General features: G+C 37.6%; 1 protein-coding gene across 2 annotated transcripts in view; it reads right to left on the reverse strand.

Annotated features, from left to right (window-relative positions):
* Positions 1-5,565, reverse strand: part of LOC311084795 (CD48 antigen-like) — a 76,208-nt gene extending 70,643 nt beyond the window's left edge. The window contains exons 1-5 of one of the 2 annotated variants that reach the window (XM_084117079.1): positions 5,477-5,528; positions 4,921-5,238; positions 752-1,030; positions 519-650; positions 332-393 (exon numbers count right to left, since the gene is read on the reverse strand). In XM_084117079.1, coding sequence (XP_083973205.1) covers positions 332-393; positions 519-650; positions 752-1,030; positions 4,921-5,238; positions 5,477-5,525 — 840 coding nt within the window. In that variant the 5' untranslated portion in view covers positions 5,526-5,528. Of the gene's footprint in view, positions 1-331; positions 394-518; positions 651-751; positions 1,031-4,920; positions 5,239-5,476 lie in introns of both variants that reach the window. The other variant, XM_084117080.1, reaches the window with a different exon arrangement.
* Positions 5,566-15,441: the final 9,876 nt, after the last annotated feature.

Below are 15,441 nucleotides of genomic sequence, written 5' to 3' on the forward strand. Positions count from 1 at the left end.
TTGGATGAACTGATCACCGAATATAATAACAATTTATCAATTACATTTTATTGTTATTGAGGAATAATAGGCTACCATACTTTTCGGTGTGCTAATAGATTTAGATTTGTGCTAATTCATTTGTAGGACTGCAAAATGGAATAATTTATTTTTATTAAAATTATTTATTAAAAATTAAGAATTAAAAACACCAATTTTTGCAAACAATAGGCCTATGCTATTAGTATAAATAGTATAAAAACATTTTTTTGTCCTGTTTGAGGCATATTACTCACACAAGCTTGAATCAGACTGCAACAACTTCTTGCAACACAGTCATAAATTATCTTACCATTTTTCGTGTTTTTTGTTGACAGGATGCTGAATTATTTCCTTCTTCCTCCCGGGTCTGAACTGCATTAACAATAATCACAGATACATCATGTTAAAACAACAATGTTTTTTAATCCTATATTGAATTTTGTACCTTAAAAGAGAGAAATATTTTGCCTTATGCATTCATTGCTTGCTCTCCTGACCTGTTTTTCTACATTTCCTGCAGATGCAGAAGATCACAACGACTGCAACCACAATCAACAGAGATCCAGCAGCAGCAGAGATCAACACTATCAGAGACACTGGAGAGTTTGAAGAAGACTGATCGTCCCATTCTGAAATGATAAAGAAAGAAGTGAACGCATCAGTCTGATCTACAACAGAAGCCAGAGATCAGGTTAGTAAATACACACATATATCATCAGTGCTGTGGTACCTGCACATGTGTGACAGAGTGTGTTGATGTCCAGATGTGTGGTCTTGTTGCTGATGGGATTGTTCAGCACACAGCTGTAGGTGTTTTTATCCTGATATTCCACCTCCAGAGGTAGAGAGAGACTGATGCTGAGATCACACACACTGATGCTGGACAATACACTGATTCCTTTGTACCAGGAGAGAGTCGCATCACACACATTCAACACTGATGAACACACCAGTGAACAATTTGATGATGAAGAACAGTTTCTGCTGATGACAGGAACAGGCAGACGAGCTGAGAAAACATGAGCGAATAAACAGAAATCTAGATAGATCTAGTCAACAAAATTGTATTTTCGACTCAATGTGTGAGTGAGTGTTTAGTGTGATGGCGGTTTGTCTATCTCAAACTACAAAATGATTAAACATTTCAATATGTAAATAGTTTAGTAATATTCTGGTTTCAGTATTTGTGGAATAATGTTGATTGCCACAAAAATAATTTCCATTTGCATTTTTAACATTTGTAATTTAAGGAGAGAGTGCAGGAAGTTCGGTATATACTGTTTGTTATTTTTGAAAGGGGCCACCGGAGGAAAACAGGGGAGGGTCATGTATTTTTATTCTTTGTTGAGGGGAGGGTCATCCAACTTTTTTTAGTCTAGGGGGAGGGTCACCCAACTTTTGTGAAAACAGCAACATTTCAAAGTGGCTTGTTTGGTGCATATTTTTTTACATGTAGCTCCATGTTGCTCTCGCGGTATCAGCCCCCCCATCGCTATCAGATGGGTCTGACCCAACAAAAACCCAGTTTGGCGCTGTTTGACAGTGTGCGCGCACTAAAGTACGCGCCGCTCAGAAAAAGTGCATCATGTCAGAACAGAACACCAATGAAATGTTTGCCCGCAAAGCTTTAAAGCACGAGCAAATAATGAACTTTTGTGATTGCGAATAAGTGCAGTGTCCTGTGAGTGTAAATCTACCGCTGCATTAACATGTGGATGTGATGTGAATGTAGGCCTACGTCGAGTTTTACAGTATTGGGACTGAGGCGCCAGAACTACAGCTGATAGAATGTGCGCTGTAGCGCGATACTACCATATTTTAGTTTCCATTCTTATTTTGTTTCCACAATAATGTTAGTGAGTAAATCTACTGAAATTGCCACCATAACAGTGGAGTGTGATGTGTAATATGTAGGGCTACCACATTTTTAAATTACTAAGGTAGGAATAAAATACGTAGACCTACACCAAAAAACTAGTTGAGGATAAATTCGTTAAAATCGGGCAATTCCAGCGTTATATGGACGTGACATTTGCAGTCAAAACTTGAAATAACTCTCAGAAAATGCATTTAATACCAATATATTGAAACGTCTGTTTATATCATACTCCCTTAATAAAGGAGTCAAGACATTAGAAAAATATCAGTCTACACATGCGTTTTATATTTAATATGAGGGAAATACACATGTGACGTGACACAAAAAATCTCTAACTTTTAGGTGGCAAAATATTCTTTAGTAATTGTATGAGTTGCACTGCGCAAACCAAAAGTAATATACCCACCGGATGAAGAAGGGTCGGCCTCCACAGAACATAAAATATTCTTTTTATTTTATTTTTCGTGTTGCTTTTCTGAGGAAAAAAACAATGTTATGGACGTTCTCCGTTACGGACATGACCGCTCTGAGAGCGACTTTAAAACTTTCACAGAGACCTCAAACAGAAAGCACAAAGCCTTTCTTTAAAGTGAATTTCGTTTTTTTATTAATTGTATCTTAATTTTAATCAATGTTTCATCATCCAAATGGTCTGGATTTAATAAATAAGAATTACATATAGAAAATAGATAATCATGACACAGAGGCGCCGGCGAGTGAACTGGAGCTCGTCTCATAAATGAACCGAAACTCAGCGTAAGGTATAGCCTACTTGCCTCACAGACCTGAGAAATATATAGAAAGCTTGAAATGTCTACTTTTAAACAGAACAATTCAAAACGAAAGAAAACAGACTGCTCTCTTCTAATGTAGCCTAATCTGTATTAAATATTTCTCTCTGGCGTGTTCACTACTGCGAAGATCGCGAGTCAGCATCGTTCTTCATCTTTGCAGTCGACACAGAAAACACATGTTTATTAATAAACAATTAAAATGTCTCCTTGCTATATTTGACATATTCATAATCATTACTTTTGCTGGTTCTTTGTGACAGCTTTTAGATGCTTTATTGGCAGTGCCACCCACATGTTGAACGCGTAACCCTGCATAAGCACCGAAAACAAGATTTTTTTTTTCTAATATAAAATCAAAAATCGTGATACAAACCGAATCGTAGGTTTGGTCTATCGTTAGGCTACAGCACTAGTAAGATGAGAAAGCCGGAGTTTATGGTTGTAAAAAACAAACAAACAAAAAAAACAATGGCTATCTGAACATCTTTGCCAATTAAGCGCAAAGCTGAAGTAATAAATAAATTATTGGGGAGGGTCATGCCTTTTTTCACAATCATTTTGAAGGGTCATAGAACAATGTATTGCTGGCAAAGGGAGGGTCATGTATTTTTTGACTACAGATCTCAAAACTCCTCCGGTGGCCCCTTAAATAAAAAACGAACAGTCCCTTAGAAAGTGCATGGAAATCATCAAAACTTTGTTCATTTTGAGCAGTTGAAAGGGCTTTTAGTTCACCAGCAAAGGCTGCAAGTTCTGCTAATATCTCAAAATGAATAACTACTAACTGCAGTAATGCAGGGTTTTTAATCAAAACCATCAATAGGCGCTGTTCCACTGTCAGGCCAGTGCGAGTTTAGGCGCTCTAACAAGGAGGCTTATGTCCGCAGTCTCTAGTGTCAGTCGCTAGATCGCCTCTTGAGATCAGGGGAGTGAGGTTTATTTGAACAGTTTGAGATAATTTATGTCCCCCTTCTACAATAAACTGTGGTGTACCACAGGGCTCCCTGCTGAGACCAAATTTGTTTTCAATTTAGATGTTACCTTGGGTGTTACGAAGCATCCGAGTCAGAGAGATCCATTTGTAGCGTGATTTATTAGAGTAATCAAACAGGCAATGGTCAGAACCGTCAGATACAGCAGAGAAGGCAGGGCAAAATTATTGTACAATACCAGGCAGAAGATCAGGGCAGGCAGCAAACAATCAGAGTCAAAGATCAAAGCAGGGGTAAAGTAGGCAGGCGGCAGACAAACAGAGAAATCCAGTAACGGGCAGGATCAAAGGGCAATCAGGCAGATACAGGAATAAATGCTCAGTAATGTCCACAATAGCAAAACAAGACTTCGCTCCGAGCGTTGTGTGAGTGTGGCTTAAATAGGTGTTTGATCATGAGGTGCAGGTGTGTAATGCAGTGCAGGTGTATGGAGTAATCAGTCCAGGTAGATGCAGGATGGGAAATGTAGTCTGTGAGTCTGGTGTGAAGTGCCCTCTGGTGGCTTTCAAAGGCACTCCAGCTGGTGACCGTTACATTGGGTTTGTAATCCGGAAAATCATAAATTGCATATGATTTAGAGTTATATTTATCACTGCGCTTTAATTATCGACAAGCTTAGATGTCCTCCAAGCATTAACAGATAAATTCTTAATTCTTAATGTAAATTCTTGTATTTTCACATTCTGTTGCCACAATTCGGAACGGCACAAACGCAAACCATTTTTCTTCACTTGTGAGCAACTCCGATCATCACTCTTCACACACACGACGCTCCTCCCACCTGCACACTGTTGTTTACCTTTTTCCGGCTAGAACTGAGTTCCCACGGGACTTCAACGCGAGACTACAGCTAGCCGTCTAAAACACTATTTAGGTGAATTTAAACAATGGCTAAGTTGCTAAACGCATCTTGTTGTCATGTAAGGGCCCTGTTCATGTTGGACAGACATTTTAATTGCAATTTGTGTCTGTTAACAGGCACAAAGACACCCTTTATGTATATGCCCCCATAACTGCCGTTATAGCTGAGTGGGAGCTCTGGACATTAGCTGTAGTATCTCCGTGTTGCAAGCACCGATCCGGTTCGTTTTTTTTTTCTATAGACAGTACTCACAAAGGTCTAATGATCAAGATCAACATTACACCACAAATGCTGTTGATTGAGTACAGAATATTCCTTTAAAAAACAAGAATATTTGAAGGGCTGGAGTCTGGACAAAAGATCTGTACTCACCATAGACAGAAACACTGAATGTTTTTGATGATTTTTTCAATCCACTTATCTCTAGTTGATAATCTCCAGCATGTTCAATTCTGGTGTTTGTGATGGTCAGAGATCCAGTTTGATCGTCCAGCTTCAGTCTGTCTCTGAATCTCCCATCAGGAACATCATCATATGTGGAGAAGATTTGCTTCTTTTTATTCATTTTAATTATGAGAGCCTTTTCAGCTCCAAATGTCCACATTATGTAGTCGTCTTCATGTATTTGAGTATCAGAGTTTAGAGTTACGGAATCTCCCTCCATCACTGACACTGAATCACCAAACACACCTGATGAACAAACAAATGAAGGCTCCTGATGGTTTACAAAGTCTGAAATCTGCTGTAGTTTGTAACTAATTTACTAAAGAAAGGTGAGATATATGAACATTATATTAATGTTGTAATTACAACATGGAAAGTTGAGTTTTTCTGGAACTTAACATCATTTAAAACCCACGGAAATGTGGCTTAGCTGTGAAGAATGTCACTGATATTTAGCAAAAAATATAAACATTTTATAACTTACCAGTCAGACGACACCAGCAAAAACAGAACAAAGCAATCGTGTGAAACATTCTCACGTTGTGACACTAGCAGCTCATCTTAGTCAAAACTGAAACCTGCAAAATGTGGTTTGATCTGCTTGTAGGTGGGCTTTCATTCACAGAAGAGTGGAATATGGTGCACATCTTCCTATATTTCATGCTGAATTAGAGCTTTTACATGTGAGATTTAAATGGTTTTATAATTCAATTCAATTTAAATAAATCAAAATTAAATACTTTAATTATTGTGTATGGTTTTAACAAAATAAAAGGTAGCTGCTCATAGTCGAACTGAAACTGCTGTGGTCAGGTTTCTACAGAAATGTGGTTTGAAAGTAGTTGAGAAGGCACATTTAGTGTATTTGTGTTTAGTTTCTAAGTGAAGTGATTCTTCCTCTCCTGCTTTTAATGAACTTAAGAGTTGATTCCCTCACAAAACAGCTTTAAAGTAAAAAAAAAAAAAAAAAAAAAAAAAAACTGAATTATAAAAAACAACATACAAAGATTGACAGCTAAAAAGGCGTAATTTGCAGGCGGGACGGTGGGACATGTCCCCACCTCTTTTTGAAACATCTTGTGGTAGATGTATCTATATAAAGTAAACCTCTAGGTGAGTAGCAAACTCTCTTTTCATTCTGGTGAAATTACAAAACAAAATGCACACAAACTTATCCCTACTCTTGATATACAAAGGTACACAGGTGCTAATATTAGCGTTTATCCCGAGGTTTACCGCAGTCCGCCGGATCCAGGCCATATCCAGATCTGAGGAAGTCCTGAAGTGTCCACTAGTCCCTGTGAAGGCCTCCTTCCCTTTACCTTTGTACAGATAAAACCTTGTCGGGATCATAGGCGTCACTAGGCCCTTTTTAGGGGGCCTTCAGTTTACAAAGATGTAAGTAGCTAAACTAAACATTTTATATTTGACAGTTTTTAGGTCATAAATGCTAAACGAATGACAAAAATAATTAGAAAACCAATTAATTTTTGTATAATTTCGCCATTTTGAGAATTAACGTGTAATTCTGTCATTGTGAAGGGACAAACATTAACAAAGCCATTTTCACCATGTTAGGCACAAGATTAATAATGCATGTGTACATGTTGAGAACTAATATGACCCCATAACAACCTCAAAGGTCATAGGACCTCTTTGATTATAAAGCCCTGTCTACGGCTATGCGTGTGATGTGCATGTGCGCAGAAATAACTGATAATTGCACCTTGCACCAACTATTTTGGGGAGTGGAATTGAGTCGTTATTGCCAGTATGTATTGTTACATTCCTGACTAGCTTCCTCATTTGTGTTTTCCTGTTGCCCAGGGGCATGTGTTTTGTTTTTGTGTGTTATCTCTTTGTGTGTTTGCAGATAGTCAGCTGCGGTTGATCTGGGCGATGAATCGCCTGCTAAAAACGTCTCGATTGAGGCCTTTCCAACAGCAGGAGTTTTTGAGATTTTTTTTTTTTTTTTCTGTTTTGATGTTGTTTGCTTAATTACCTTAATAAAATGTACTTTTTGGTTAATTTAATCTGCGTGTGGCCTCTCTGTTTGTTATATTCCCTGAGTCAGGTGGATTTGTAAAGGTACTCAGTACTCATTCATCTTTATTCCTCTCCAAGTGAAGATAGAAACGAGTTAGAAATGAATATAGATAGAAAAGTAGTTTAACTATCATGGTATACGTGCTTTTATCTTTGGGTAACATGACCATCTGACCATCAACAACCTCTCTCTCATTTACATTTGTATGTATTTTTAACTTTATTTAATTAGTGTGGAGTGATATTTATGGACGCTTGTTTCCATCATGGAATACAAATAATAATAAATGTAGGTCACCTCACAAGTCTGTTTTTTTTTTTTTTTTTTTTTTTTGCCTTTAATTTCACACAATTCTGGCTTTATAACCCGCAACTGATTTGTTTAAGCTAGCAATTGCGAGAAAAAAAACCCCTGAATTGTGAGAATAGTCACAATTGTGGCGGAACAAGCTTCCATAGATATTTATATAGCCATGACATTAATACAGAATATTGCAGTCAGTTATAATGCTTATTGTGTAGTTTCAAGTTCTACCAGCAGGTGCTTAATGGAAAAGCCTTTATTTTACTGTCTAGGGAAAAGCACCTGCTTTCCATAGCTCTACAATCCATCGGTCATCATCGCTCTACATTCCATTCAGGCTGTCAGGTTAGTTTCACTTACTGTACTAGTTTTACAAGTACGCCCTTAAAGCGGCACACTATGAATCAGAATAGCCATTCAATTTCTGTGGGGAAAATGTCGCTTCTAATTTTGCTCTCGGTGATCTTGATTTCAATTGACCACGGTAAGACAATATTTGTTACAATCTCTTTTCCGGCGTTGCACCGATTTATTTGAACTGGACTCATGTATCGTAGTGATGATGGTAGGATTATTATCGGGTGACAATTAACAAATCATAGAATCAACCCAAATCAGTTTAAGTGGCGTTACAATGGGGACTTTGAGGCTAAATGACTTCGTATAAAAAACAAGCACACAGACATAAGATAAGAAAATACAGGAGTGTCACTGTCATAAAACCAACAACAAACTAGACCGAAGTGACAGAAACCTGACAAACTGTTATGATACTGTAGTAAATATTGTTTTACATCAGTGCATCAAAGGTAGCTTGAATGTAATGTGAGCTTCTGCCAAATGAATAAGAGGTAATGTAGCCTAAATATATTATTTACGGGGAGAACTAAACATATTTTGAAGAAATATGATTATGAGTCTTGATGCTGTGGAAAATAGCATTATTTTCTGAAATATTTTTTATGGGTACTATTCATATACATTATGAGTCTATGAAAATGTTTGATTATGAAAATGTGTATTGGGTGTGTGTAGATCATCCATGAGACTCATGTTTGTCTGATGAGTGAATGTTTAAGACTTCTTCTGCTGTTTGTTTCCATGTGTTACATTATGAATCCAGACATTATGAATCCAGACATATTTCTCTGCTCAAATCTGTATGATCTGTTAGAAAATAACAGTTGCAAAGTTTTGTTTTTGTTATGTTAACTGTTTCTTCTCCAGGTGCCTCTGATGTTGGTTCAGATGAAGTGTCAGTGATGGAGGGAGATTCAGTCACTCTAAACACTGGTGTTAATACAACTCGACAAGACGATTTTAGATGGTATTATAATATCATTCGCATCGCTCAGATCAATGGAGATATTAACAAGACCTGTACAGATGTTAAGTGTGATAACGGTACTGAGAGATTCAGAGACAGACTGAAGCTGGATCATCAGACTGGATCTCTGACCATCATGAACATCACAATCACAGATGCTGGAGAATATGAACTGAAGATCATCAGCAACAGCAGGAATAGCAGCAGCAGGAACAGTGGAAAGATCTTCAATGTTACTGTCCAAGGTGATTCATTTAATAACATTTAAATGCAGTTTATATATTTTTAAAGCACTTTGTTAATGTGTGTTTGTAGGCACAAACAAAAATGATTATTTTCAGCTCAAAGTCAAGAAAGGGCTTATCCAAAGTCATGTTCACAGTTCTGTCATGTTGTGCAGTTTTAGTTTGTTTTCAGCAAAAGATCCTCCAGCATCTGTTGGTTTGTGTTTCAGGTGTTTCTGCTGCTGAACGAGATGAAGTGAAGAGAAACGATGGAGAATCTGTCACTTTTGATCCTGCTGTAGCAAGAAAACCAAATGATGTGATGAAGTGGTATTTTAATGAGATTCTCATCACTGAAATCAGTGGAGATCTCAGTAAGACCTGTACAGATGTTCAGTGTAATGAAGATACTAAGAGATTCAGAGACAGACTGAAGCTGGATCATCAGACTGGATCTCTGATCATCACAAACACCAGAAACACAGACTCTGGAGAATATAAACTACTGATCATCATCAACAACAGCAGATTCAGCATCACTAGAGTGAAGAGATTCAATCTTTCTGTCATTGGTGAGTGTATAATTTAATCATTCAATGCATTTTCCTTTGAGGAATTAAAAAACAGTTCAATATATTTTTAAATCAACTCAGTAAATGTTAAACTGACTTTTTTGAGCTGATGTTTTCTGTTGATACAGCTGATGATCAATATAGAAGGGTCTAAAAAAAATAAAAAAAAATAAAAAATAAGTACTGGTTGTATTATCATTCACAATAATGTCTGTTTCTCTGTAGATGTTCCAGGTTCAGGTGTGTCTTCAGGAGCTGTAGCAGGAATAGTTGTTGGTGTTCTGCTGGTGTTTGCAGGAGTAACTGCTGCTGGTGTGATTTACTATCGTCACCAGAAGACCCATACAGCAGTATCACAGAGAGTAAGTATTACATACAGCTGATTTAACAAGATAGATGAGATTTACTGTGCAAAAACAAAGTTTTGCTCTTTACTTTTTTTTTTTTTTTTAACTGTACAGAAGCAGATATTCACTGGTTAAACAGTCAAAACAATAAAAAAACACCAATAACTCCCAAATAAACATTTTGTACAGTTTGTGTTTGTGTAACTTAAACATCAATCCTTCTCATCACTGAAACTGTCACAGTTTGGGTTTCTTTTCTTGTTCTTTTCATTGTCATGTTTCTCTGTCTTGTTAATGTGATTCCCTGTTTGTCATGTGATCCTGCCATGTGTCTTGGTTAGTTCTTATCATTGCACTAATGGTGGTAGCTCTGTTCCCGAGACTTGTTCTTGTTCCTGTTCCTGAGACTTAGTCTGAGTTTGTATTTGTGATGTTTTGAGTTTATTTAATTTAAGACTGCTGCACTTGGATCATGTTTCCTCCTCTGCTTTAACCAAACGTAACAGTAACCTTCTGTGAATCTGTGTTTTTTTTTTCAGTAGGATGATGCTGACAGTAACCCATCACCTAATCCCGATGTGGTCCAGGACGATGATGCTGATAACCCACCACCTTATCCCAATGACATTCCTTTGGAGGACATCCTTAAATCAGACTCATGCCGAGGCTCCCAATAAAACAATGGACACTGAAGAGAATCAGGAAATGATTGAGAGAAGAGGATCAGCTGAAACTCTCATCACTCACAGAGTAATTGCGTCACAATTCCAAGATTTCAGCAGTCGGCACCAATAACAGTAAACAATTTACCTGTTACATACCAATTTAACCAATTTCACGAGTTCACACTTACATATAATTAGATAGAGTAAAGCTTTATGTGTATTTGGCGTGCTGTCCGGGTGAGAGGCTCAGAGCTCGGGATTTGGCCCATAACCAGAGTACTCCTGTGGTAGAAATAGTTAGAATTAGAAGTTTGGAGAAGGGAGGGTGGAGGGATGCTGATAAACTGTCAATGATATATATATATATACACCTCTTATTGTTGATTAACTGTTAATGATCCACACTTGTGTTAATTATCTGAAAATGCTCCTCCCGAACTTTATTAAATGTCATAAATGTTAAATGATATATGAACACATTTAGCCTTAAACCGTATATGAACGATAAAGTAAGAAACAGAGCAGTAGATCAGCCAGTGCTTGATGTATCTCAGTGTATTTTAAAAAAAAGCTGTTACAGTAATCCAGACAGAAACTGTGAGTGATTATCTCGGTTTCTTAACATCTCCACTATAATGCCGATCTGTTTTGACATCTGGAGTTATTTTGTCCCGTCTGTTTACTTCCTCTTATAACTGATCGAACTGTTTTTTACAATTACCTCAACAAGATGGGCATTATGACCAAGATTTTCCTCCTCAACACATGGACAGTCTGCACTACTGATACTGTAGGTTATTTACTGGTATTGTTGCTGTTACTGGAAATGTCTGGTATTCTTATGTTGCTAATATTTATAGTTTAAACTGGTACATTAACCCTTACTTATCTACCTTCATCAGAAAACACTTTCCAGCAGCTAGACTGAAACCAAAACCAGCTTTAAGATGCTTGAAATATCATTTATTTATTTTAAAGTTGGTGAAACACTCAGGTATTTATTCTGTGTCTTTAACTGGACTCATATATGATACAGGCTGTAAACCTGAGAAGTGTTACAGCATAATAACACACAATTGTGTTTATACTTGATACAACAATGCACTTACACTTGTAAATCTTCATACATTAGGTATATAGATATTTATCTTCATGGTTGAAATGTGCAAAAAATGAAGTTCACCTAAAGTTGTGAACAAACATCTGTGACATTTTATGAGGTGCTGATTCATTCTTTCATTTCATCATATTGAACTGTGATTGTCAAGTGTGATATTTTTTTTTTAACTCATGGAATTATTGTATTTAGCTGATATGTTTATAAGAATATTATGACTGTTTGATGGAGACTTTTGCCTTCACTTTAATACTGTTTAATACCTCTCAAAAGCTTTTATCACAGATCTAATCATAAATAAGAACTGGACATAATTGGTGTAGTTTTACTAACACAAATGTTTTTTTTTTTAATTAGCTGTTTTAAAGAGACCAATATTGTGTTTCTTGCATTCTGGGCAGAATATTTCCTTATCTTGTACATCAGCCAAGAGAAAAAGTGCCTTGAAGTAAAACCCACAAAAACACTGTTTTCTTTCTGAAACAAGCAAATGAACGTGACACATCTCTGTATGTTTATGTGATAAATATTATTAAAAACATATGATTCATTCATAACACCTGGAATCTATGCGTCTCTAAAATATTTTTTGTAAATATCTAAGCTAATATTGAATCATCTAGTTATAGGAATTTATTCACTGATGCACTGCTTTCATTGGTTGTTGTTATGTCTTGTGATGTCATGATGGGCGGCTGAGTTGTTTCTGTGTTCTCTCCTTCTCTACTGTTAATTTTTTCTTTGCTCTGCTGCTCTAGATATTAATCACGACACCCAGCCGAAGAAGCACAGCAAGCAGAGGCTTGTGGACGACAGTGTGTGTCTTCCTTTGTTGCATCCTTTTGGAGTCACAGGTCGTAACAACACATCAACTGCAAAGTGTCCAATGTGTAAACAATAGGATTTATGAACTAAATTCAGCATAAACTCCAGCACAATCTGCATTTTTTTAAACGCTCAAGACAGACGTCACTACCTGAACTTCATAGCAATCTGAGCACATTGATAACATGGCAATAGTTTTGTCACAATACCAGATTTCAGTAGTCGCTACAAGAATACACATAATAGAGGTCATTGGGTTTACACAAATATCTTGCCAAGATGCATGTGCTCTTCAATGGACATGTGCATAAATATGCAAAAGAGTGTTTGAAGGCAGCTGTCAATCGAATAACACACAAGTATTGAATGGAGTCTGCACTTAGTTCAAACACTGTAGTTGTTATTGCTGGAGTTGTCACAGTTAATCACCAGGTTTTCATTTGTTATTTTGGCGTTAATACTTCTGGTGATGTTTGTCGGATGAAATGTTACAGCACACAAATGTGTGATGACTTGATAAAACAATGACCAATTTTTTACTGTTTTCATAGTGTTTTATACATAGTTTTTATATACATAGTGTTTGACTAAACTGCCTAGATTAGTTTTTATTAACTTTTGAAGCGACAGATAGTTGTGTGGGCCGTCAATGGAGGGACAGAAATCTCTCAGATTTCATTTAAAATATCTTCATTCTCAGAGCCGGAGAGTAACAGAGTACATTTACTTGAGTACAGTACTTAACCCTGTATGGTACGGTGTTGCCTCCAGGCAACATAGTCTATTTTAGCTTTTTTATAATAAAAACGTAATAAAATTTTATTGGTAAATGCTATCTAAGGGGAGGGGAACTCAAATACTAACCGATGAAAATGCAAAAGAGGGGCCACATGACCCACAGGGGTCCATTTTGGTCCCTCTTTCAGCACACGTGCACATGTCACATGGCTCCATATTTTCTCCACTGAAAAGGGCATTTTTCACTAATTTCTGTCCAGATAATCAGTTACAAAAAATCAGAGTCACCTTCATTGGTAAGTAAAGAAGTATTTTCAAAAACTTTACATTATATATCATCAAATGTTTCATAGGAAATTACATAAAACTGCATGTTGCCTCGAGGCAACATTGTACCATAATGGAATCACATAAGGCCATACCAGGCATACTAGGTTTGAATACTTGAAAGTATATTTTATTTGTAAGGAAAGAAGTTTGAATTATCTAAATGTATTTGCATTTTTGCAAACTGAAAACTCAGCATGGTTTGACGGGACATTTGGCCACTATAGTGGGAAATCGGACAAATAGTGGGTTCGTGGGACGAGGGCGTGGCTGCGGACCGGTCAGGGGGTCAACGGGACATTTGGCCACTATAGTGGGCAATCGGACAAATAGTTGGTTCGTGGGACGGGGGCGTGGCTTGTAAGTGGTCAGCAGGGGTCGAGGGGACATTTGGCCACTATAGTGGGTAATTGGACAAATAATGGGTTTGTGGGACGGGGGCGTGGCTTGAAAGTGGTCAGTGGGGGTCGAGGGGACATTTGGCCACTATAGTGGGTAATCGGACAAATAGTGAGTTTGTGGGACGGGGGCGTGGCTTGTAAGTGGTCAGCGGGGGTCGAGGGTACATTTGGCCACTATAGTGGGCAATCAGACAAATAGTAGGTTAGTGGGACAGGGGCTAGTGGCGCCAAACTGAGGATGAAGGCGGTGCTACTTCTGGGGGTCTCGGATAATCGGAGTGCTCCCGTCAGGCCCCCCCTGACCCCACGCGAGTCATTAGATCGGCCAGGGAGGTCTTCCACATGTTTGATCTTGCTGTTGTTGAGGCCTGGCTCCTCTACCGGAGAGACAGCAGAGTTAGGATGAGGTTCATATTAGGATAAGGTTATGGTGATTGTTAATGTTTTACCTTGAAACAACACCGATTGTAAGGTTTTGATATGATAACTTGATGATATGATGGTTTGTAGTACTTGCGTTCCACGATGGTACAATGTTGCCTGAGGGCAACAGCTGGATAATAAATGTTACTTTTTATTAAATATGAAATGTGTAATTCATTAAAAACTTGATAAATATGTTTGTTCCAGTGTTTAGTTCAATAAATTGATGTTTTCAATAAATATATACACTTTTTCTTCATGAAAATGTCAAATGTTTAAATTTGTCCATTGTGGTACAATGTTGCCTTGAGGCAACAAACTTTTAATTAATAAATACATTTCAAAAATAATGATAATGTTTATTGATATTATTATAGTGTCCATTTTTAAGCAGGAAAAACATTACAAACCATTTTTTCCTCACTGATATCATATTGCGTACCATAGAGGGTTAAGTACAATTTTGAGGGATCTGTACTTTACTCGAGTATCATTTTTGGGGAGTACTCATGACTTTACTCAAGTACATTTGAGAGGCAAATATTGTACTCTTTACTCCACTACATTTCTATCCATAACTGTGAGTACCCGTTACTACTTCTTATGTGATTCCCTCTCAAATGTGATTGGATTGTGCAGGCACCACTGATTGGGACAGCCTATCAGCAATCACCTTCAGCTTTTCGCCAGTCAACTCCATGGTCAGATTTAGATAAGAGACGAAACCATGGATGAAGACGCAGCAGGTCCATCCTGGGAGTATTTTTTTCCCAGGATGGTAGGGGAAGACTCATGAATATTCATTAGGCAAGTCATTCCTGATTGGTCTTAACCCTAGTGACAGGTTATGGGGCGGGCTTAGGGAGGTCATAAGACCCCCAGTGATGGGTAGGTTTAGGGGTGGGGTTAGTGGTAGGTCATCAGACCAATCAGGGATGACTTCCCTAATGAATATTCATGAGTCTTCCCCTACCATCCTGGGAAAAAAATATCGCATCCCGAACCCGTGGCCCCACCTCGCCAGACTATTTCAATCTTCTGAACAAGTTAATGATAGTTTTCGCTTCAAGTGTTTGCTGTGTTTAACAATGTAAGCACTGTGGCAGTAGTATATGCAATAATATGCAATATTT

The sequence above is a fragment of the Abramis brama genome (assembly GCF_963993115.1).
Source record: "Abramis brama genome assembly, chromosome: 6".
In the NCBI taxonomy this organism is placed as follows: Eukaryota; Metazoa; Chordata; class Actinopteri; order Cypriniformes; family Leuciscidae; genus Abramis; species Abramis brama.